This window comes from Carassius carassius, chromosome 21, assembly GCF_963082965.1.
Source record: "Carassius carassius chromosome 21, fCarCar2.1, whole genome shotgun sequence".
NCBI lineage: Eukaryota > Metazoa > Chordata > Actinopteri > Cypriniformes > Cyprinidae > Carassius > Carassius carassius.
This window is the reverse complement of record NC_081775.1, coordinates 6,169,512-6,194,352: the sequence shown is the minus strand read 5'-3', so window position 1 is coordinate 6,194,352 and position 24,841 is coordinate 6,169,512. Positions and strand designations below refer to the sequence as shown.

The 24,841-nt window shown below is 41.2% G+C and overlaps 1 protein-coding gene across 1 annotated transcript in view; it reads right to left on the bottom strand.

The window, feature by feature from the left end:
- LOC132097411 (anthrax toxin receptor 1-like) overlaps positions 1-24,841 on the bottom strand; it is a 69,827-nt gene that overhangs the window by 21,675 nt on the left and 23,311 nt on the right. The window contains exons 13-16 of the mRNA XM_059503109.1: positions 22,894-22,989; positions 7,625-7,666; positions 5,369-5,464; positions 3,869-4,036 (exon numbers count right to left, since the gene is read on the bottom strand). Coding sequence (XP_059359092.1) covers positions 3,869-4,036; positions 5,369-5,464; positions 7,625-7,666; positions 22,894-22,989 — 402 coding nt within the window. The remainder of the gene's footprint in view (positions 1-3,868; positions 4,037-5,368; positions 5,465-7,624; positions 7,667-22,893; positions 22,990-24,841) is intronic.

Genomic DNA, 24,841 nt, shown 5'->3' with positions numbered 1-24,841 from the left:
ACCCCATTGAGGTGAGAACACAGGAGGATACCGGCTCTACACGAAGGCTATAGAACCTAGCGAACATGTTAGGGGTCGCCCAGCCCGCAGCTCTACAAACATCTGACAGCGAGGCACCACGAGCCAGCGCCCAGGAGGATGCAACAGTTCTAGTTGAGTGAGCTCTCAACCCTGAACGGGCAGGGCACATCCTGGGCCTGATAAGCCAGGGTTATGGCATCCACAATCCAGTGGGCCATCCTCTGCTTAGAGACAGCACTCCCCTCCTGCCAGCCTCCGTAACAGACAAAGAGCTGGTCTGAGGTCCTGAAGCTTTGTGTCCGGTCTACGTAGCAACTTAATGCTCGGACGGGACGTAGCAAAGCCAGGGCTGGGTCTGCCTCCTCCAGGGGCAGCGCTTGGTCTTTGAAGGGTGTAGAGGGAACCTTGGGTACTTAGCCAGGCCGGGGCCTCAGGATTACCCGGGAGTCAGCCGGCCCGAACTCTAGGCACGAATCATCGACCGAAAATGCATGCAGGTCCCCTACCCTCTTGATGGAGGCCAGTGCAAGCAGGAGCAGAGTTTTCAATGAAAGAATCTTTAGCTCAACTGAATGCAAAGGCTCGAATGGGCCCTGCTGTAGTGATTTAAGCACTAGAGACAGGTTCCAAGAGGGTATACGGGGGGCCGGGATGGATTTAACCTCCTGGCCCCTCTAAGGAACCTGATGATGATGTCATGCTTAACGAAAGACTTCCCATTCACGGAGTCATGGTACGCAGCAATAGCAGCAACCTGGACTTTGAGGGTGGAGGGAGACAGCCTTCGCTCCAGCCCTTGCTGCAGAAAGGACAGCACGACCGCAATCGGACATCTTCGGGGGTCTTCTTGGCGAGAAGAACACTACTCGACGAACAGGTTCCACTTCAATTCATAAGCGTGTCTCGTAGACGGTTCTCTTGCCGAAGTGATGGTAGGTCACCTAGAACCTCCGCGTGCCATCCAGGGACCAGACATGGAGTTCCCAAAGGTCTGGACGTGGGTGCCAAATGGTGCCCCATCTCGGAGTCAGTAGATCCTTCGTCACAGGAATTGGCCAAGGAGGGGCTGTCGCAAGGAGCACTAGTTCGGGGAACCAGGTCTGCGTGGGCCAATACGGCGCTACTAGCAAGACTTGCTCCTCGTCCTCCTGGACTTTGCACAGTGTCTGTGCGAGAAGGCTCACTGGGGGAAACGCATACTTGCGTAGGTCCCACAGCCAGCTGTGTGCCAGTACGTCCGTGCCGAGAGTTCCCTCGGTCAGGGAGTAGAACAACTGGCAGTGAGAGGTCTCTGGAGAAGCAAACAGGTGTACCTGAGCGGCTCTGAACCGCCTCCAAATCAGCTGGACCTTCAGGGCATGGAGTCACCATTCTCCCGGGAGCATTGCTCGAGACAGCTCGTCGGCTGTACGACTAAAACCAATCATCCAGCCGCGAGGGTTCGGGACGTGGTGGGGTATTCCACTTGAGCCCTACCCTCTCGGCGGCCCGGGAAAGCATAGCTGCCACTCAGGAGGGCGGTAGCGCAGCCGAATCGTCATCCGACAGCTCTCCCTCCGATGCTGAGATCAACATCTGGTCAGGGGGAGTCCCACTGGATAACGCTGGTACGCTCCTTGAAGAGGGGTTGCTCCACTGGATCAGAGGTGCAAGAGGAGTGGTGGTCCCCAGAGGGTTGGTTCCCTGCGGGGTTTGCCACCACTGTGACCCTCAAACCACCCGCGCTACTGCCGGAAGTGAAGCCCCCCTGAAGGTAGCGGAGCCTGGTTCGCATCTCCGAGAAGGTCATATTCCCGCAGTGAAAACATGACTCATCCACGAAAGCCACCTCAGCATGCTCGACGCCCAGACACGTGAGGCAGCGATCGTGACCATCAGCCGTTGCCAGGTAACGACCGCACCCAGAAACGCACGGGTGAAACGGCATCCTTATAAGGACGATCCGTCGTCTTTACAAAGACGCACCCTTGAAGCTCTTTTAGAGAAATTTGCTCTTTAGGAAATGCTCTTTTAGTGCTGAGGCGCACAGGGGAATTGTCCGCTTGAAACACGACAGGGGTAGTGCAGCCTGAAGTGTGCAATCCACTCGACACAGGAACGACCGCCGCTGAAGCGCCGTCTCGCCAACACACAAAGCTTCCGAGAGCGTGCTGAACTCGTAGTTCACAGCGGACACAGTTGAGCAGAGCGATACTAATGCTCGGCTCCGAAGCGAAAAGCTGGAATGCATTGCACCTGCTGCCTTCTCATACTCACGCAGTGATCAGCGGCAGCTGGATGCAATAATTGCATGCCAATGTGCATTGGCTCGTTTAGTTTACACTCGAAGTAGATTGGTCTATCGAAGCGATATCCCATATTCGTCAGTCACCGACGTGGCGTCGAGAGTGACCGACTGAAAGGGAAACTGTAGAAACCCATATACTGTAATACAACAGAAAGACTAGCTAATATTTGCACATACTCTATAGTTATTATGAATTGCATTCAACACAAAATGCAACAAATTCAAGCATGCAAATCACACATTTTATACAGTATGTATTGGGCCTTATTTAAGACTCAAAAACTTGTCCCATCCTAATGCATTTTATGCTCAAACATTTTATACAGTATGTATTGGGCCTTATTTAATACTCAAAAACTTGTCCCATCCTAATGCACAACACATGTGAGCTACAAATGAATACAGAGATCAGCCTCAGTCATAACAAATGTAATTCATTTACAGATGTATCATGTCTACTGACTTTTTAACAACGATAATATTTAAGGTTAAAATTCATGTGAATGTTCAGAGGAATGTGGGCAACAAATTTTTAGCACCTTTCTCCATTGTTTTGCAATGTGAAAATTTATTTTTTAAGGTACAAATATTCCAAGTAATAAGCAGCATGCATAATCATTATTAAAGTATTTCATAATTTTATTCTGTTTTTTAGTAGTTTAGCATGTCAAACCATACAACTTCTCACAAGATTAATATATATATATATATATATATATATATATATATATATATACATACATACATACATACATACATACATACATATATGTATATATATATATATATATATATATATATATACACACATATATATACATATATACACATATATACACATATATATATACATATATATACATATATACACATATATGTATATGTATATGTATATATACATACATACATACATATATTTATATATATATATATATATATATATTAGTTATCCAAATGGCAAATTACAACCAATTGTTTTTGTTTTTTTTACAACAAAATACAACATACAAAATGCTTTTGAGTGTTTTTGTGTTTGGGGACAAAATACCACTTTTGCTTCAATAAACTCCTAATTTGCTGCTTATTGATAGTAAAGTAGTTTAGGTATGGGGTCGGATTAGGGTATCTAAAATATGGTTGTGAAGAATGAGACATTAATATGTGTTTTATAAGAACCAATCAACAGTCAATAGGAATGCTAATAAACAACTAGTTAATAGTGAGATATGTTCCCTAAACTAAAATGTTATTGAGTTTTAGTAAGCTTGTAGCTGAATACACTAGCGTTCTGTAACACTTTAGTATAGGGTCGAATTCACACTAATAACTAGTTGCTTATTAGCATGTCTATTATTAACATATTGGCTGTTTATTAGTGCTTATAAAGTACATATAATGCATGACATCCATAATCCTACCCAATACCCCAAACTTAACAACTACCTTATATACTATTAATAAGCAGCAAATAAGGAGTTAATTGAGGCAAAAGTCATAGTTAATGGTTAGTTAATAGTGAGAATTGGACCGTAAAATAAAGGGTGACCGCGTTCTTCTCACCTTAATGGGCGAGTACCATTTATGAGGGCCTGGAGGTTTCCGCATGCCATTATTTAGGATGCGAGCAGGAGGAGCTTCAAACTCTTGCTCAGGCATCTTTACCCTTGCGTTCTTCACCTTCTCCAGTTTAGCACCCTCCTCGGTAGAACCTCTCTCACCCCAGCGAACCTGTAATGAAGGAGACAGCTATAGTCATTTTATTCAGCATTGACAATGATCCAAAGATCTTTTTTTGGAAGCAAAAAAAATCTGTCCTTCTGTATAAAAAAAAGTGCACATGAATTTTACTCCAAAACCTGGGGGAAATTTAAAGATTTATAGTGTCAACTCAGTAGTATAAAACTGTGAATCTCAACACAAAATGCATATTTAATGTTGTTTTCTCAAATAAAGATTTTTCTGGATAGGTATTTTTTGAGACAATCAAACTGCAAACTCTGCACTGCTGGTAATTCAGGCAGAATTTTTGACAGAAGGAAGGATTCCAAGCAGCAGATGAGCTGTACAAGGCACACACACACACGTTTGTTTTTGTGAAAAGTGGGGACATCCCATAGGCGTAATGGTTTTTATACTGTAGAAACTGTATATTCTATCGCCCTACACCAACCCTACCCCTGACCCTCACAGGAAACTTTGTGCATTTTTACTTTCTCAAAAAAACTCATTCTGTATGATTTATAAGCGTTTTAAAAATGGGGACATGGGTTATGTCCTCATAAGTCACCCTCTTCTTGTAATACCTGTGTCATACCCATGTCATTATACAGAGTTGTGTCCTGATATGTCACAAAAACAAAAGCACACACACACACACACACACACACACACATACACACAAACAAACACACACACACACACACACACATTTGTTTTCCTAAATCTTGCTGTGATTGTAGACTTTACTGGTAGCCGTTTGATGAAAGAAAATTTCTTTAACATGCCAAAGGTTGCTTAGCTTGTCTCCCAGCCTAATCAAGCTGATCTTCAGATGATTTAGCTGGTCAGCAAGTTCCGGTGTCCTAAACCATTTTAAAACCAGCAAACTAGATAACAGACCATGTCATGTTGGCTTAAACTATTTTTCCCCTTGTTTTTGTCATTTCATTTTTTGATGAAGCCTCGTGTTTGCAAAGCAGATGCATTTATTTCAAGCATACTTTTGCAAATTAATGGATTTGACAAACTTTTTCCATTTTCCTTCTTTATTTCCTGTTTTTCTTCACAGTGGTGGCATTCGCTTTCGGCAATATCGCTGCTTTCAATTATGATGTGCTGAAGTCTCTTGGCATGTAATATAAACAACAGTGGTTTCATTCCAACTTGGGGCAAACTGTCAACTGGAGATTTACTGACAGAATCCATCACCCAAGAAAGACTCCCTAGGTTCCTATAGAATCACAACCTGCTTCCTCTGAATGAAAGGCATCTGTTAAGAGACTGAGCGTTTGCTAATTTAGTGGCTAGTGCCATCCAGTGAGTGATAAAACTGTTGTTTACCTCCATTCTTTTTATGCCTCCAACTCCTCTTCCTCCATAGTAGGACGCATCGACTGTGGGCCACTTTTTCTTTGGAGTTCCATCCTCTTCATCATCCTTATAGAGCAAACAAAGACAATGCAAATGTGACCAAAATGAAGCCCAAAGGTTCTTAACCTGTTGGCCACAAATATGTTTTGGTCACAAACAACAGGGAAGAAGCTAATTTTGGTGCAATGTACTGGTAAAAGGGATCACAGTCTTTGAAAACCATGAACAAAACTGCACAACGGCCTTAAAAAATAAGGTTTCATATTAGCACAGATGGTTCCATGAAGAAATTTCATTCTTAAAAACAAAGGTTCCAAAAGAGTTTCTTCACAGTGATGCCATAAAAGAACAATTTTTGTTTCCCCAAAGAATCTTTCTGTGGACAGTTCTGTATAAAACTGATATCGAAATAACCATTTTTACTACAAAGAACCTTTTACGGAATGGAAAGATTCTGTGGATGCTAAAGGTTAAAGAATCAATCAAAGCCAGCAAAGAACCTTTTTTTGTGGAAACTTTAAATAAATACATAACTAAATAAAGTCTTTATAAGTGGAAAAGGGTTCTTTAGATTATCAAACTGTTCTTTACACTTAGTAAAAAAGATGGTTCTTTTAAGAACTGTTCACTGAAAATTTCTTTTGAGGAACCAAGAACGGTTCTTCGGTGAAAACCCCCTTTTGGAACCTCAATTTTTAAGAGTGAAGGTAAAACAAAAATGCAACCCAGACCACATTAAATATAGGTTACAGATTACACAATATGTTTGCTCACTATATGTCCAATGCAAAATCTGGGTCGCTATCTTAGTAAACGAAACAATAACACTATTGTAAAGATTCTTTGTTTGTTTCCAAGTACACATTTTTCGGGTCTTATTCCAATGGCCGAGCATTTTCCTAAATGAGGTGTGACTCACTCCTTTAAAACATGACTTTTTCATTTATTGCCTCTCAGAAAGGCACGAGCTACGCTCACGCCCTCCCTATCTATTCCTCATCCAATAAATAAATCCATATTGGCTCACTCAAGTTATGACTTTATTTTTCCAGCTCTGAGGAAATTTAACCCTGTTAAACAATCAGTCCTCAAGATTTTAACAGACATCTTTTAATCAATGCCTCCATACTTAATCAAAAAGGTTAAAAGCCATCCCCATGCTTCATATTTCAATTTGATCACCCACTTGCTTCCCCATCACATTTTTTATATCCTGAAACTTTAGCGTAACTTAAAAAAACCTTCAAGGAAATTTCCCAAACCCATAGCCATTCCATTTATGACATTCTTACAGTCTTACAAAAGTGACATCACTGATAAAAGATTTATAAAAATATGCCATCTTATTACAGGTCTGACTGAACTCATTCATTTTAGTGCAGCAGAGCCAGAGCGGTTAAACAACAGCCTACAAAGATCTGGAGGGTTTTATGGAGTCCAAAGTCTTTCCCAAAGTTCCTGTTAAGTAGCTGAAACATTCTGACCTTCAGTTCCAGATCTGAATAACATCATTACAAAAATAACTTCCAAATCTGACCCTTTTTATGGTCTTAATATAAATTTTTAACGTGTGGACTTGGAAAATTAGATCTCAGTGATGGTTTTAGTAAACAAGGATTAAGCCTAATCCAAGATAAAAAAGTAAAAGAAGAAAATCACCATAAACGCTCCGGAGTAACTCTTTGTTTCCATAGCATAATACCAACACATTTTCAGATATACCGTGTGCAGTCAGACACAGACATTATCACAAAATAAACCCCTTTAGCATGTTACAAGACCTCTCTGTTTTATGTCATGGACGTGTCTGGGTTTATTTAAGTGATAATGACCAGCTGACAAAACACTATCCTACATATTACATGGCTACTTACCAGGATATTTATTATCTTACTAATAGATTACCTTAAATCTTTAGCCAATAAAAACAGTCGATTGTAATGTAGAAAACTGCTTATAAAAACCAGTTGAACACTGGCACATTTTCTCAGTAATAATTTATGTATTATTAGCTTTTGTGACAAGCAAATCTTGAAGCTTTATCTTCCTTTGACACTATTTTTGTTGGCGAGTGAGAAATGAATAAATTTACTGACCGGTTTTGGTCTGAAACATATTGTGCCTATGGCCAGATCATAGTATGACAATACAAATGCAAGAGCAATACTGCTTAATTAGACTATGATATGTACAGATCAATAAAATAAAATAAAAAAACATTCTTACCGAACTATCATCCACTACTGGTGGTGGAGGTTCATGGATAATCTGCAGAGAGGAGAGAGAGAGAGAGAGAGAGAGAGAGAGAGAGAGAGAGAGAGAGAGAGAGAGAGAGAGAGAGAGGATAAATCGGATACATGATAAACAACATCACATAAGCCCACTCATACTGGCATGGAAGGCCACATGCTCTCTAAAGTAAAAAAAAAAAAAAGTTTTCTCTTCCACTGACATGTCAAAGGACCCAAGAAATGTTTTCAGTGTGTGCCAGAAAATCAGATTACACAAAAACACATGGCTAAGGAATTGCACCCCTCCTCTCCCCGTTTTCATGTGTTTACAAGCAAGTTTAAATGACCTAAAAATCTGGAGGCCAGATTTAAATGCTAAAAGTGCTAAAAGAGTTAAGCTTTTCCAGGTATTTGTCTTTCAGAGAAGTAAAAGAGATTATTTACTTGTTCAGAGTTCAAGTGCTACAGCATTTTAGCAATTAGCAAAACAGCACAGGGCATCAGGAATACAAAATCAACCATATAATGATGATTATACAACATTCACTTGACCATTGGTATTTGGGGGGAAAAAAACAGCTTTTTAGCTCAGACTAATGTTTCAGTCACTGATCATAATAATTCAGAATGATAATAATAATAATAATAATAATAAATATTACATGTAAACAATATTAAAAAAAAGTATAATTCAACAATATACAATGTGATTTATTTACTAATGCTTTATAAAAAATAACCATGGTTTTATTGTAGTAAAAGTGTAGCAACCATATTTTATTTCATAACCACAGTTTTACTACAAATACCATGGTTTAACTATTTTTAGTGAAACAAAACCATGGTTAATAGTACCCATGGTATTTTGATTTTATTTGTAGTAAAACCATGGTTAATTTAAGGGAGACATCATTTAATATCACAAATTTTACCATAATTCTTCACTAATTCAATCCTCTGCCCTCAGGGAACAGCTGTTTGTAAATTCTTATGAAATACCTGGTTAAAATATATTTTTTTTATTTTTTATTTTCTAAACTCTGTGTAGAATGACAGTTGGCTTGTTTACAGCTAACAGCTAATTATTATTATTTTTTTTTAATCTTATGGCTTCGGTTATATGATGTGACGTAATATATCTTTTAAAGGACATTTAGAAGAATCATTTAATGAAGGCAGAAAAATTGTGTGTCACTGTTGAAACTCAAAGTATTTAAAAAGGAGATCCACTATTAATCCACATGTAAAACAATTGTGAAGAAGCATATATTGTTATTGTTTTGAAATTCATCTAGGATTCTGGGAATAATGTGTAAAACATTTCAAGGACAGAGACATTTAAAATGCCAGAGTGTAGTAGTAATTCCAACTCTTTTGCTTTCTGTTTGGACTGAAGGGAAAATTATTTGATTAATTGAATGTTTTAATAAACAGTTCTGTGGTCTCTTGCTGTGTTCTAGTCATGACGGAAGGATAGTATTTATGAGTGAAAGCATCTTTTTTTAAACCCTCGCTTTCCGAGTTGTCAATTAAATAATTAATGGTTGAAGCAAATTGTTACTGAATATGCAATTGTGAACCCTGATGGTAACATAGCCATAGGTACCATGATGTACAAAGTTGGTGTTCTGTTGATAAAGCTGATTTATAAAATGCTCATTTAGTTGGTTTAAGACACTTGTGCAACAAATCTGCCCATCACTGTCAGCGACTGAGAAGGATAAAATACAGATAGACTATTAATAATACTTAATTTTATTGCACTAGTGCTAAAAATTCCCCTGTCATGGTTGAGATATGAAAAAAGGTTAATAGGCCAATATATTGAATTTATTACATGAAAAATCACTTTAACACACATCATGTTGTAATTAAGATTTCCAAATTAATGGGCAGAAACTGTCAAAAAGGTCTTGAAGACAAAATGAGCATATAGGCCTAGCTAGTGGTTCATATACTGGCTATCCTACAGTAAAAACAGCTTTGTTTGTTATAGGGGGAGCGTTCCAGTTTTGCCATGTCACAATGCTGCAAATATGGCTCTGTACCTCGTGTAAAACGTTAGCATTACACTACTTGACAAGCAATAGATCGTAATGAAATTGAGAATGGGCAATATTCTTCCATGTTATTTCAAAGGTCAAATCACAATTTCATTTTCCATGGTAACAAAGAATAACATTCCCAAACAGAGTGTGCCCCCTTTATTTCATGGAGAGGTTCTAAGTGGCAGACAGACATTATTACCTTATATAAATAGACACATCTTTTTCCGTTTTGTAAAAATATTCATTTTGTAAGGAATTTTGCCTAGCAGGTTTGAACTTGACCAACACACATGGTATTTAAAGACTAAATGGCCCTGTGTTAATAAATGAAGCCAAGCTTTTAAACATTGCAATAAGCTAATGCTAATTCAGTCCATGATGGCCAACAGCTGGTCTCTATGGAAAATGATCGTGGCTGAGCGGGATTTTAGCCTGTTTAGCTGGTTCAGCCATGAACTTCAGCTCAACACTCCTCTAACACGGCAATGACTCATTTCTTCTCTTTTCCTGTTGTGCATTTCCAGACAAATTCCAGACATGTCTAGTTCTTCTGATAGTTCTTCACTGAAGGGACCTCACTGAAAGTTTGAATTATTATATGTCCATCAGAAATCAAGAGAAAGGCCAGGCTTGGGTCTCAAGAGGTGTAAGTAGACACTTTTTCCTGTGGCAAATGTTTAATCTCTGCAGGATGTAGCATGGGTGTTAAACTCAGACCTACTCCAACATACCTGCCTTTCATATACCACCTGACAAAATTAGTATTCAGGTACTTCTGGAGGCCTTGATTAGCTGGCTGGAGCTGAATTAGGGTTGAATCTAAAAAAGACATTAGCCCTCCAGGAGCAGGATTTGACACCTTGGGCCAAGATCATAGCAGGCTTATCTTAAAATTTCTATGAAAACCTCTTATTTACCAGTACGAGGTATGTTTTGGGTGTTTTGGCTGGTCACTATCAAGGTTACATTGGTTACTCTAGTATACCTGAATGACCACCCAGTTTGTGCTAGTATAAAAGAGACCAACAAGTGAGAGCTATTTAGCACTTTGTTAGTGTGCCCACCTCCACATAAGTCCCTTCACAGTCAGCGAAGACATCAACAAGACAAGTCCTAAAGACCCCAGCAAATAGACAAGATCTTGAAAACAGATTCAAGTCCAGTGATAAGCCAGTCCCCTACTACGACAGATGGATACTACAACTTATTCCTTCCCACCCAATACCATTGTGATGCAGTATCACATCGTTTGTTTATTTGGCCCAAAGAGAACTAGTCCCCCACCTGAGCTTGGTTTCTCCCAATTTTTCCATTTTATTTCTGTTAACTGATGAGGTTTGGGTTCCTTGCCATTGTTGCTTTTGGATTTCTTAGTTGGGACACGAAGTTACGAAATATTCAGTAATATCATTGATTTGGCATTGATATTACCAGATGAGAACACAAGTTGAATGGAACTGAGCTGAATACTGTTGTCATTTGTTTTAGAACTGAATTAAATTTGTTCATAATCTGCAACATTGACACTAACCTGGTTTCCATTGCAGATTTGCACAAAAACGTTGCGATATTTTATGAATGTAAAAAAAAAAAAAAAACTATTGTGAAATGATGGCATTTCCATTAATAATAATAATTAATAAGTAATTACATCTATATAGCACTTTTCTAGGCACTCAAAGTGCTTACATAGTCAGGGGGTATCTCCTCATCCACCACTAGTGTGCACTAGTTAGCTTCAGTGGGCAACCGGTCTTGGGCTCCAAGGTGATATGGCTGCCGGCAATCCAATGTTATGCAACTAAAATGTTTACCTTTCGTGATAAGTTGGTGATGGTGATGAATGTTCGTAGGTTTATGTATATATCGGAGCCACTGCACTAGCTATTATTCCTTCACTCCCCTGGTCTTAAAAGGTATGCTAGTTACTGACTAAACCTAACTCCCATGCTGGTTGATGCTGCTTCAATTGCCACTTAGAGTGTTGCAAGTAGAACCAGTTACACAAGTAAAAGAGCAGCATTGCCCAGTGTTGTAATCAGGACCAGGTCATTCTAGTCAGACAATACAAAGACCAGATGAGGGTCAGATTATTTTCTTTGAGTAAAGGCTGAGACCAGAAGAGGGTCAAGACCAAGTCCACATGCTCCCAAATCCATGATAAGTCAGAATCCAAGCCTAGATGCCCCCTTTCCCTCAAAATTTTCTTTCCCTCAAAAAACCTTTCCCTCAAAGGTTCCACATCTGCAGTTCTTCTGGAAAAACAAGGAGGTAACTCACTTCTGACATTTGACCTTTAGAGTTCAAAGGTGATGTCAGATACAAGAGTTCTTGAACCAGTTTGTCTACAAATCCCAGGTGGCCTTGACTCTGTGTAAGTCTAATATATTTAGTCAGGGCTTAACAAGTTATTACAGGACAAATAGGGCATGAAAGATATTCCAACTCAACCTGCACAGACTGCCTGGACACCACTGGGGTTCAGCCTTGCAACAGAAATGCTCAATACATGGTCAAAACAAACAAACCTGGAAGACAGATCAGGCAATAACCAAAGGTCATCTAGATTAAAGGTGGAAAGGTACAACTACCCTTTAAACCAAACATCTTCACCCATGTGTCCCTATAGGCCTCACATCTAAAATGTCTCTTTGGTTAATGGAGTTTAGCTCAAGTTGTCCTGGTGTATTTATATAATTATTAGAAAAATAGAAATCCAACAGGTTTTTCAGATATGAATCCTAATATAATACATTCATCTTTTATACAAGGGGAGTGCAGTGTTAACCCAGTGTAAGCAAATCATTTGCCAATGTATGCAGTGGTTAGATTTTCCAAAAACTCAGAGTGGTATAGTTGAAAATTTTGATGTGCACTGCATCATCCTAAAATATATTAATTTAGAAATACAGTTTAAGAGACAGCCAAAAATATATAAAAATCTTATATTGGCAAAAACTTCAAATGAGTTTTGAAAGATGAGTACTCTTCCCCACATTAAATGAAATCATCTTAAAATTAAATCTTCTTAATTTTTTATTGGTCCATTCTCAGTGACCAAATACCCTATGACATAAGAACCATGGCTGTGGCCCATTCTGTGTACTTATGAACAAAATAATAAGATCTTTTGTATATTGACATCTAACCATTTAATAAAATCACACAGTGGGCCTCTTTTATCAATCTAAAGTAGAAAAGTGCACAGATCCTTGCGCACAAATCAATTTACGTGTGATTTATGAAACCTTTGTATGCCGCCAATCTCATCAAATGAATGATCACATGTTGATAAATTTGGCGGCTGAAAACAATGATCATTTGAATTTCACTCCCCAAAAACACTCTGGTTTAGAAGCCATGCCCTTAGAGTTTACGAAACCTGGTCAAAAAGAATAAGTAATTTCATGAAAGAGAAATTTATCTTACTCCAAAATAGTCTACTGGTAAATCTAAACAACCAATTTAGTTGCCCTCAGTCTACAACAAATATTTTAAATTTGATGATATTCAGAACAGAACACGAATGAAAAATAAGTAGTTATAAAATTATATATTAAACTATGAAATAAAACACAAATTACCTGCTCTTATCATCTGATCGTGGCTGTGTCTCTCTATCAGTTCTATTGGATCTTAGTGCAGCATTTGATACAATTGACCACAACCTTCTTTTGCATAGACTTGAACACTTTGTTGGCATTAATGGAAGTGCATTAGCATGGTTTAAATCATACTTATATGACAACCATCAATTCGTAGCAGTGAATGAAGAGGTATCCTATCGATCACAAGTACAGTATGGAGTACCTCAAGGCTCAGTACTAGGGCCGCAACTCTTCACGCTCTATATGTTACCCTTGGGAGATATCATCAGGAAACATGGTGTTAGCTTTCACTGTTATGCTGATGATACTCAGCTCTATATTTCTTTGTTGCCCGGTGAAACACACCAATTTGAAAAACTAATGGAATGCATAGTCGATATAAAAAAACTGGATGACGAGTAATTTCTTACTGCTAAATTCTGAAAAAAAAACAGAGGTGTTAATTATAGGACCTAAAAACTCTGCATTTAATAACCTAGAACACTGTCTAAGACTTGATGGCTGCTCTGTCAATTCTTCGTCATCAGTTAGGAACCTAGGTTTGCTATTTGATCGCAATGTTTCCTTAAAAATCCACGTTTCTAGCATTTGTAAAACTGCATTTTTCCATCTCAAAAATATGTCTAAATTACGGCCTATGCTCTCAATGTCAAATGCAGAAATGTTAATCCATGCATTTATGACCTCAAGGTTAGATTATTGTAATGCTTTATTGGGTGGTTGTTCTGCACGCTTAGTAAACAAACTACAGCTAGTCCAAAATGCAGCAGCAAGAGTTCTTACTAGAATCAGGAAGTATGACCATATTAGCCCGGTCCTGTCAACACTGCACTGGCTCCCTATCAAACATCGTATAGATTAAAAAATATTGCTTATTACTTATAAAGCCCTGAATGGTGTAGCACCTCAGTATTTCAATGAGCTCCTTTTACATTATAATCCTCTACGTCCGCTACGTTCTCAAAACTCAATTTGATAATACCTAGAATATCAAAATCAACTGTGGGCGGCAAATCCTTTTCCTATTTTGTGCCTAAACTCTGTAATAACCTACCTAACATTGTTCGGGAGGCAGACACACTCTTGCAGTTTAAATCTAGATTAAAGACCCATCTCTTTAACCTGTCTTACACATAACATACTAATATGCTTTAATATCCAAATCGGTTAAAGGATTTTTAGGCTGCATTAATTAGGAAAACCGGAACCGGGAACACTTCCCATAACACCCTATGTACTTGTTACATCATTAGACGAATGGCATCTACGATAATATTTGTCTGTTTCTCTCTTATTCCGAGGTCACCGTAGCCACCAGATCCAGCCTCTATCCAGATCAGAGGGTCACTGCAGTCACCCGGATCCAGTAAGTATCCAGACCAGATGGTGGATCAGCACCTAGAAAGGACCTCTACTGCCCTGAAAGACAGCGGAGACCAGGACAACTAGAGCCCCAGATACAGATCCCCTGTAAAGACCTTGTCTCAGATGACCACCAGGACAAGACCACAGGAAACAGATGATTCTTCTGCACAATCTGACTTTGCTGCAGCCTGGACTTGAACTACTGGTTTCGTAGGGTCAGAGGAGAACTGGCCCCCCATCTGAGCCTGGTTTCACCCAAGGTTTTTTTCTCCATTCTGTCACCGATGGGAGTTTCAGTTCCTTGCCGCTGTCGCCTCTGGCTTGCTTAGTTGGGGTCACTTCATCTACAGCGATATTGTTGACTTGATTGCAAATAAATGCACAGACAATATTTAACTGAACAGAGATGACATCACTGAATTCAATGATGAACTGCCATCATTTTGCATTATTGACAAACTGTTTTCCTAATGAAAGTTGTTCAGTTGCTTTGACGCAATGTATTTTGTTTAAAGCGCTATATAAATAAAGGTGACTTGACTCCGCCCCCACTAAGGGACGCTATGCCTCACATGCCAGGGCTGTCTGCTCCACCGCGCTGCCCCACCGTGGGTACGCCTGTAGTCCCCTTCACCCCACTGGTTCGGTTTCTGGGGGCCTGGCTAGAGCTTCCCAGGCCTTCCCGCTGGCTCATCCGGATGCTCAGGCTCGGCAAGTTCACCCGGCGTCCCCCCAGGTTTCGGGGTGTCTGCACGACGATGGTGGGCAAAGATACCCCTGTCATGCATGCGGAGGTCGTGACCCTTCTGGCAAAGGGTGCGATAGACCAGGTCCCTGTTGCCGACATGAAGTCCGGCTTTTACAGCCCTTACTTCATAGTACCAAAGAAGACAGGTGGGTTACAGCCAATCCTGGACTTGCGTGCCTTGAACCGAGCTCTGCACAGACTCCCGTTCAAGATGCTAACGTCCAAGCGTATTTTCGAATGCATTCGTCCGATGGATTGGTTTGCAGCAATCGACCTGAAGGACGCGTACTTTCATGTCTCCATTCTTCCTCGACACAGACCGTTTCTTCGGTTTGCTTTCGAGGGGCAGGCATTTCAGTACAAGGTTCTCCCATTCGGGTTGGCCCTGTCTCCCCGCGTCTTTACGAAGGTCGGGGATGGAGCCCTGGCTCCTCTCAGGGAACAAGGTGTCTGTATCCTCAACTACCTCGATGACTGGCTGATCCTAGCTCACTCTCGAGAGCGGTTGTGCGAGCACAGGGATCTGGTGCTCAGACACCTTGCCCGACTGAAACTGTTTCAGAGGCTCCTGGGGCATATGGCATCCGCGGCAGCGGTCATACCGCTCGGGTTACTCCATATGAGACCGCTTCAGCACTGGATTTCATGACCGAGTCCCGAGATGGGCATGGCAACAGTGCACACTCCGAGTGACCATCACTCCGGCCTGCCATCGAAACTTCACCCCGTGGTTGGATGCCTCGTTTCTACGGGCTGGCGTGCCCCTAGAACCGGTGTCCAGACATGTTGTTGTGTCAACAGATGCCTCTGCCACGGGCTGGGGTGCCATGTGCAACGGGCATGCTGCAGCAGGCTTCTGGACGGGACCCCGACTTCAGTGGCATGTCAATTGCCTCGAGTTGCTAGCAGTACAGCTTGCTCTGCACCGCTTCAGGGCCCTGCTGAAGGACAAGCACGTTCTGGTCCGTACGGACAACACTGCGACCGTAGCGTTCATCAACCGTCAGGGTGGTCTACGCTCCCGCCTCATGGCGCAACTCACTCGCCATCTCCTCTTGTGGAGTCACAAGCATCTGAGGACCCTTCGTGCCATTCACATTCCGGGCAGGCTCAATCGTGCAGCCGACAAGCTCTCACGGCAGCAGTCTCACCCCGGGGAATGGAGACTCCACCCCCAGTCGTTTCAGCTGAATTTTGGGAACGCTTCAGAGACGCTCAGGTAGACCTGTTTGCCTCTCCAGAAAATTCCCACTGCCAGTTGTTTTACTCCCTGACCGAGGGCACTCTCAGCACGGATGCCCTGGCACACCGCTGGCCGCTGGGCCTGCACAAGTATGCTTTTCCCCCAGTGAGCCTTCTTGCACAGACTTTGTGCAAGATCAGGGAGGACAAGAAGCAGGTCCTCATGGTTGCGCCTTTTTGGCCCGGCCGGACCTGGTTCCCCGAACTTGTACTCCTTGCGACAGCCCCTCCCTGGCCAACAGACACGCCTATGCTTTGAAGTAGAACCTCTTCGTCACTTGGTGTTTTTCACAGCGTGAGGACCCCTGGAAATGTCCGATCGGGTCAGTGCTTTCCTTTCTTCAGGAGGGGTTGGAACGAAGGCTGTCTCCTTCCACCCTCAAGGTCTATGTGGCCGCCATTTCGGCTCACCATGACCCTGTTGAAGGTAAGTCTCTTGGGAGGCACGATCTGATCATCAGGTTCCTGAGAGGAGCAAGGAGGCTCAATCTGCCTCACCCTCAGCAAGTCCCCTCTTGGGACCTCGCAGTGGCTCTATTGGCACTGCAGAGGGCTCCCTTTGAACCCTTGCTCTCAGTAAAGCTAAAGTTTTTATCTTTGAAAACTGCGCTCCTGACGGCTTTGTCTTCGGTGAAGAGGGTCGGGGACCTGCAGGCATTTTCAGTTGACGAAGTGTGCCTGGAATTCGGGCCGGCTAACTCTCACGTTATCTTGAGACCCCGGCCTGGGTACGTGCCCAAAGTTCCCACCAGTTCTTTTAGTGATCAGGTGGTGAACTTGCAAGTGCTGCCCCTGGAGGAAGCACACCCAGCCCTGGCGCTGCTCTGTCCCGTACGTGCGCTCTGCACCTACGTGGACAGAACTCAGTGCATTAGGACCTCAGACCAGCTCTTTGTCTGTTACGGAGGCCAGCAGAAGGGAAAGGCTGTCTCCAAGTAGAGGTTATCCCACTGGATAGTGGATGCTATTGTCCTGGCTTATCAGGCTCAAGACCTGCCATGCCCCCTAGGGGTGAGAGCTCAGTCAACTAGGAGTGTAGCTTCCTCCTGGGCGCTGCCGCATGGCGCCTCGCTAACAGACATCTGTAGAGCTGCGGGCTGGGCGACACCTAACACATTCGCGAGATTTTATAATCTCAGTGTAGAGCCCGTGCCCTCCTGGGTACTCGCCCCTTCGGGCCAGTAAGGACCTGCTTGGTGTCAATCCACTTGCTGCGCCATTCCACTCCGCGGACTGGATGAGTATGCTATTTCCCTCAGGTGAGTTCCTCAGTCAGAACCCTGGGTTCCTCCTGCACTGTTGATGTCCAACACTTGCGTACATGCCCTTTGGTCAGCCCTGTGTGGGACTAGGTGCCTCCATGTGTTGTGATTCCCCTTTTCTGGGCAATCCCACGTGCGTATGTCCACAGTAAGTCTCTCCGCAGCATGTGTCTTTCCCTTGGCAAGCCCCTTGCTAGCTCTGTCTTTGAAACTCCCACCCTGCAGGCTGGGTACCTCAGAGTTCTTATGTATCACCACCTTGGTGGATACCTGTCTTCTGTAAGTCCTCCCACGGGCAGGCAGCCTGCTAGCATACGTCCAGCTGGAATATGCTACCGAGTGTTTCCTGTGTAAACTATAGGCCCCCTTTTGTGCTGGCCTCACGACAGGGTGCTATCACTTACATGGGTCGCTGGAAGACAGCCATGTGGAATTTTGTAAGGGACCCCATTTGTAACATCGAACGTGACCGACTGAAAGGGAACGTCTTGGTTACGTATGTAACCCTCATTCCCTGAAGGAGGGAACGGAGACCTTACGTCCCCTTGCCACATTGCTGTTCCGCTGATCGGCCGGGTCACTGGCTCGGCTCCTCAGCGAAGACTTGAATGCGAGTTGCTCGCGCTACTCCTTATATACCCGCTCTGCGGAACGGAGCTCACGATGCAAATTCCGCAGACCACGGTACTTTGTGTACCATTGGCTCGTTTTGTACCACTCGAAGTCGTGGCCTAATGGTTAGAGAGTCAGACTCCCAATCGAAAGGTTGTGAGTTCGAGTCCCGGGCCGGCAGGAATTGTGGGTGGGGGAGTGCATGTACAGTTCTCTCTCCACCTTCAATACCACGACTTAGGTGCCCTTGAGCAAGGCATCGAACCCCCAACTGCTCCCCGGGCGCTGCAGCATAAATGGCTGCCCACTTCTCCGGGTGTGTGTTCACAGTGTGTGTGTGTGTTCACTGCTCTGTGTGTGTGCATTTCGGATGGGTTAAATGCAGAGCACAAATTCTGAGTATGGGTCACCATACTTGGCTGAATGTCATGTCTCTTTCTTTCTTAAGGTGATTGGGCTCTCAGGCGAGATCCCATCGTAACGTCTCCGTTCCCTCCTTCAGGGAACGAGGGTTACATACGTAACCAAGACGTTACACATAACATACTAATATGCTTTTAATATCCAAATCCGTTAAAGGATTTTTAGGCTGCATTAAATAGGTAAACCGGAACCGGGAACACTTTCCATAACACCCGATGTACTTGCTACATCATTAGAAGAATGGCATCTACACTAACATTAGTCTGTTTCTCTCTTATTCCGAGGTCACCGTAGCCACCAGATCCAGTCTGTATCCAGATCAGAGGGTCACTGCAGTCACCCGGATCCAGTACGTATCCAGACCAGATGGTGGATCGGCACCTAGAAAGGACCTCTACATCCCTGAAAGACAGCGGAGACCAGGACAACTAGAGCCTCAGATACAGATCCCCTGTAAAGACCTTGTCTCAGATGACCACCAGGACAAGACCACAGGAAATGATTCATCTGACTTTGCTGCACCCTGGAATTGAACTGCTGGTTTCATCTGGTCAGCGGAGAACTGGCCTCCCAACTGAGCCTGGTTTCTCCCAAGGTTTTTTTCTCCATTCTGTCACCAATGGAGTTTCGATTCCTTGCCGCTGTCGCCTCTGGCTTGCTTAGTTGGGGTCACTTCATCTACAGCGATATCGTTGACTTGATTGCAAATAAATGCACAGATACTATTTAAACTGAACCGAGATGACATCACTGAATTCAATGATGAACTGCCTTTAACTGTCATTTTGCATTATTGACAAACTGTTTTCCTAGTGAATGTTGTTCAGTTGCTTTGACGCAATCTATTTTGTTTAAAGCGCTATATAAATAAAGGTGACTTGACTTGACTTGACAAATTAGGCTACAGTGGCATTCATTATAAACAGCATACAAATGTCAAGCTAAACTGAAATGGCATTGGGTTCATGGGTCTCATACCACAAGAATTCAAATGTTTAAAAAAATATTTGGAACATTTGTTTGCATAACTATTATTCATTATGTAGTCTAAAAATGGCTTTATGCTTTACTCATGTTCTAATATCCATGTAAAATCCTTCACATGCGCAAAAATGTTTGTTTGGGCGCTGCATGCTGATTTTACAGTGGACCTTTAAAAATAAACAGTGAAACTTTTATGTTTGGTTGGCTGCCTTTTAGGTTGATGATGAATGGCTGAAATGTGCAGCTGAGAGTACTACTTTGGCGTCAATCACACACAACATGCTTTTGCATTCTAATGCACTGCTTTCCCATTGTTCTTCTATATTAACATGCACTTTGTGTATCTGTTTGACCAGAGAAACTAACACATTCTAAAAAATAAATTAATATTAAAAATCATAATTATTAATTAATAAATAAATAAATAAATAATATTATTTTCTTTTCTTTTTCATTCTGCTGCCCTGTGTCTCACATTTTTAAACACAAAAGTGTGTTCTGTGTGAATATCCCCCTATTGGTAGCTGTTATTAATTGTTAATTATTGTTAAAAAATTAGACAAAATATTTAGTAACTGGGCAAAGAAAGAATGAGAAATGTGAATAATTTTGGTTATAATTAATTGTGGTTAGAATAAAGTTAGAATTTTGCAGAAAATGCAACCTAATGGGAAAAAAAAAAAATTCTTCAATACAAGGAAACATAACATTAAAAATATAATATAAACTTTTTTAATCAACATTTAAATCAAGCAAGAGTAATGGGTTTTTTCCTAAACCTGACCCTTAACCATACCTAAGTTCAAGTGCAGCAAAGCCAAGGATTATTATTTTTAAATGGTGACTTTTATTTTGTATTTTTAATGGCAACATTTATCAGATGGTTAACAATTTAATCCAATAGTCCACTTTACACATTCTACTATTAGTAAGTAACTTTGCAACTGCAAAAACTACCAGTCATTATAGTATCAATAGACTGTCTGGCTTAATATCTCACAATTTATTTTGATGGTCAACTACAACTACCGCAACTACAGTACATGTCATCCAAAAGGCATGGCTATACTTAAATTAAGTAACTTAAAGTTAACTTAAACTATATTCAACTGCAGATGGACGAGTTTGACACGTGCAGTATCACCTATTGACTCAAAGTTGACCGCGCGTCAATGCTGTGCACATGGCCTAATTATACTTTGGGCTTGAAGGTCTACTAATATAGATTACGGGCCAAATTTATTTGCAGCTTTTACCTGTAAAAACATGTTTTGGGGTTAAAAATATTGTCAGGATATACTAGAGACTAGGGGTGTAACTGTAAGTGTATTCATACCGGACCGTTTCAGTACAGGGCTTTCGGTAAGGTGCATGTGTGTACCAAATGACCGAATGCAATATTTTGTGTGCGGAACATATTAAGTGGCAGAAGTCTCCGTGTTCAGCACAAATCCCGCCCTGCAGCTGATTCTAAGGCCGGAGACACACTGGCTGCGTGGCGTGAGCGTGGCGTTTCTGCTGCGTGTCAGTTGCGTGACGACTGCCTCGCGTTTTCTGTGTATTTACAAACCAGAATCGGGCCTGACTCTGCGCTGGCGCGCTGCTGCTACTGTAGGTGACATAGAGGGAGGCCGCCCACAGACCAGGATCTTGTCTTCACGACAACAATATCTATACTTCATGCTGAGCATAAATATAAAGCCTACCGATAAAGGACACCGTCAACAGTATTGACGGCAAAAACGACTATGTTTGACAGGTGCAATATGCCAGTGTGTCACCGGCCTAAGGTTTTCAAAAGGCATCACGCGAGTGTGAACATCACTACAACTAGGAAAAAAACTATTGTAATTCAAACGCAGCTACCGTCAGCATTTAAACAGACCTTTGCTCTTAATTCCGATCAGTCCAATGCAATAACGAAATCTGAGCAGGTCTAAAAACTGAAACTTGATGTTGCACTTTACACTTTGGAAAAGTTATATATATTTTTTAAATATGAGCAGGCCTACAAGCTGGGATTGGTAATGCTGCATTGTAATCATACGTATTTATTTATATTTTTCATAATATTTTATTATATGATATTTGTTTGAGACTGAGAGTATTTTATTTAGTGGAGAACTTTGCAGCAGTATTTTATTTCTTATTCTTTTTTAATTTTATATATATTTATAAAAAAAAAAGTGTAAACAAATTGTAAAAAAAAAAAGTTTATACTAATGAACAACCTGCAGTTTAATGTTTCCATCTCTTTCCCTTACTGTACCGAAAATGAACCGAACCGTGACTTTAAAACCGAAGTACGTACCGAACCGTGATTTTTGCTTACCGTTACACCCCTACTAGAGACATTTGTGATAAAAGGGCTTGGATGCAGGCATTTTCGTGGGTGACTATTGCGTATGCATTATTCCTGAAAATAATGAACATGGCACCTGAGGTGCCCTACCACCCTCCACCACTACCACCAGGATGGTCCTGTCCTTACCTTCCAGGGGGGTTGGCTGCGCCCCTGCCTTCATCTTCAGGCAGGAAATGCAGGTCCGCTACCCTCGGATTACGAACCATGGACGGGGCCTTCCGCCAAAGAAATTTATAATTATGCTTGCTGAGTTGTCAATAAATGTATGCTTCGTACATCATTTTATCTCCCGAGTCTTTCTGGTAGAACTGTAGTTTTCTTCCAATGAGAGCTGTAGTTGCGACCACAAAAGTTTGCAAAGCTCTTTGTGAATGTTTGTTGAGAGTATGGTTTGAGGAAACACCAAATTGTTGAACTGTGTTGGTAATAATGGAACTTGTGACCATAGTTGGTGCTTTATTGGAAGTGCACCCCACACCAGGTTAGAAAATCCAGTTTTCTGTGCAATTCTGCAGATGCAGATTTTGTGCAGGTCTGTGTTTATGTTCTAATGTGTAGTAGGACTTCCATTTGAGTAAGTTTAAGATTTTCCATGCAGAGGACTCACCACAGTGCAGCAGAGAGGCCAAAACCACCAGAGGAGAGCCAGAATCAGCAGTAGCATCACTATCAGAAGTGCTATGGCCAGGATCGTGCCATCAGACTTGCAGGGAGGAACAGATATGAACACTACTCTAAATGGGACTTTTTTGTTATAACACCAGATCCAAATGACATATATAAAAACATTTGGAAAATGTAATGGAACAATACGATGATGTCAGCTGTTCAGTTTCTTTAGTTCAAACAATGTTTGTATGAAAAGGTGCTAGCTATGAAAATAACAGATGATGGGTGCTGAAAGGGATTGTTATTAAACGAGGGGATGGACTAAGTTACAAGTGATCTCACCGGGAGATCTCATAACCCATTGGCGTAGTAAATACTTCAGTAAAATAGCCCATGTGACATCAGTGGCTCAACTTCAGTTTTGCAATGATATGAGAACACTTTTCTTTTTGTACAAAGAAACTAAAATAACAGTTTTTTCAACCATTTTCCTCCCCTGAGTTACATCTTCTGCAATTTTGAAGAGTACCCAAGAATGTGTTTTGAACGTTTATGTTCAGGGGGAATGTGTGCATGTAAACATAATTTGCGTAATAAGCATTTTTTACGCTTGTGGGAAAGCGTGCGTATGCATTGTAATACTTTCTAAAATAGCAGAAGAACTTGGTTGAGTAAATTATGTTATTTTTGTTTTCTTTGAGAAAAAAAAATTCTCGTAGCATCACAACACGGAAGTTGAGCCACTGATGTCACATAGACCGTTTTAGCGATGTAATTACTACGTTTCTGGATCTGGGAACATTTCAGTTGCTGTCTATGAAGGGTCAGATAGCTCTCTGATTTCATAAAAAATATCTTAACTTGTGTTCTGAAGATGAACAAAGGTCTTACGGGTTTGGAACAACATGGGTGGGTGAGTAACTTATGATATAATCTTCATTTTGGGTTGAACCAACCCTTTTTTCCCCTTTTTTTCACAGTAATTTGGCTGCATTTTCAAAAGCTACAACAATGAGTGTTAGCTAGGGAATAATTTTAAGTGATACATGGCTCAAGCCTTGCGATTAATATATAGCTGAATTCTGAATAGTGGAGCTCTAACAACAGACTACTTTTTCCAACATTAACCATTTTGTTACAAGAATCAAAAGCTTGGGGTACATTTTTATTTTATTTATTGGTTATTGATTTATACTTTTACTCAGCAAGAGCTCATTAAAAGAATGTAAGAGTAAATGATTTTTAGAATGTTACATAAAATTAAACAGTTGTTCAATAATTTCTGAAAGATCATGTGAAACTGAAGACTGGAGTATTGACGTTAACATTTTTTAATTTAACATCATAGGAATAAACTACTTTTTAAAACGTATTAAAATCTGAAAGAGTTATTAGGTTGGCTCGGGAAAGCCAACACACTGATCTTCTATATAAATAAATAAATACATTTTACTGAGACCAAACTGTTAAACAGTAGTGTAGTGGTTCCCTATCATGGTCCCTGGAGAACCCCCAACACTGCACATTTTTGGTGTCTTTCTTATCTGACACACCATTTGAGGTCTTTGAGTCTTCATTAATGACCTGATGAGTTGCATCAGGTTTGTTTGAATAGAGAGACATCTAATATGTGCAGTGTTGAGGGTTCTCCAGGACTATGGGTTTCATTTATAAACGTTGCGTACACACAAAATAGACATAGACATTGCAGACGTAATTTTCCAAGCACATATCGGGATATATAAAAAATAAACTTGGGGTAAATATGTACACACCTAACGGGCATTCTACATCATGCGTACACACTCTTTCTCCTGGTGTGAGAAAAGTAATGAAGTAAGCAACGATTTTAAAATCTGTTTTCATTTCGATATACACATTTACATTAAATATTCCACTCTCATTAATTGAGATAATAAAAATGAACTGAAAATACATAAAGTCAT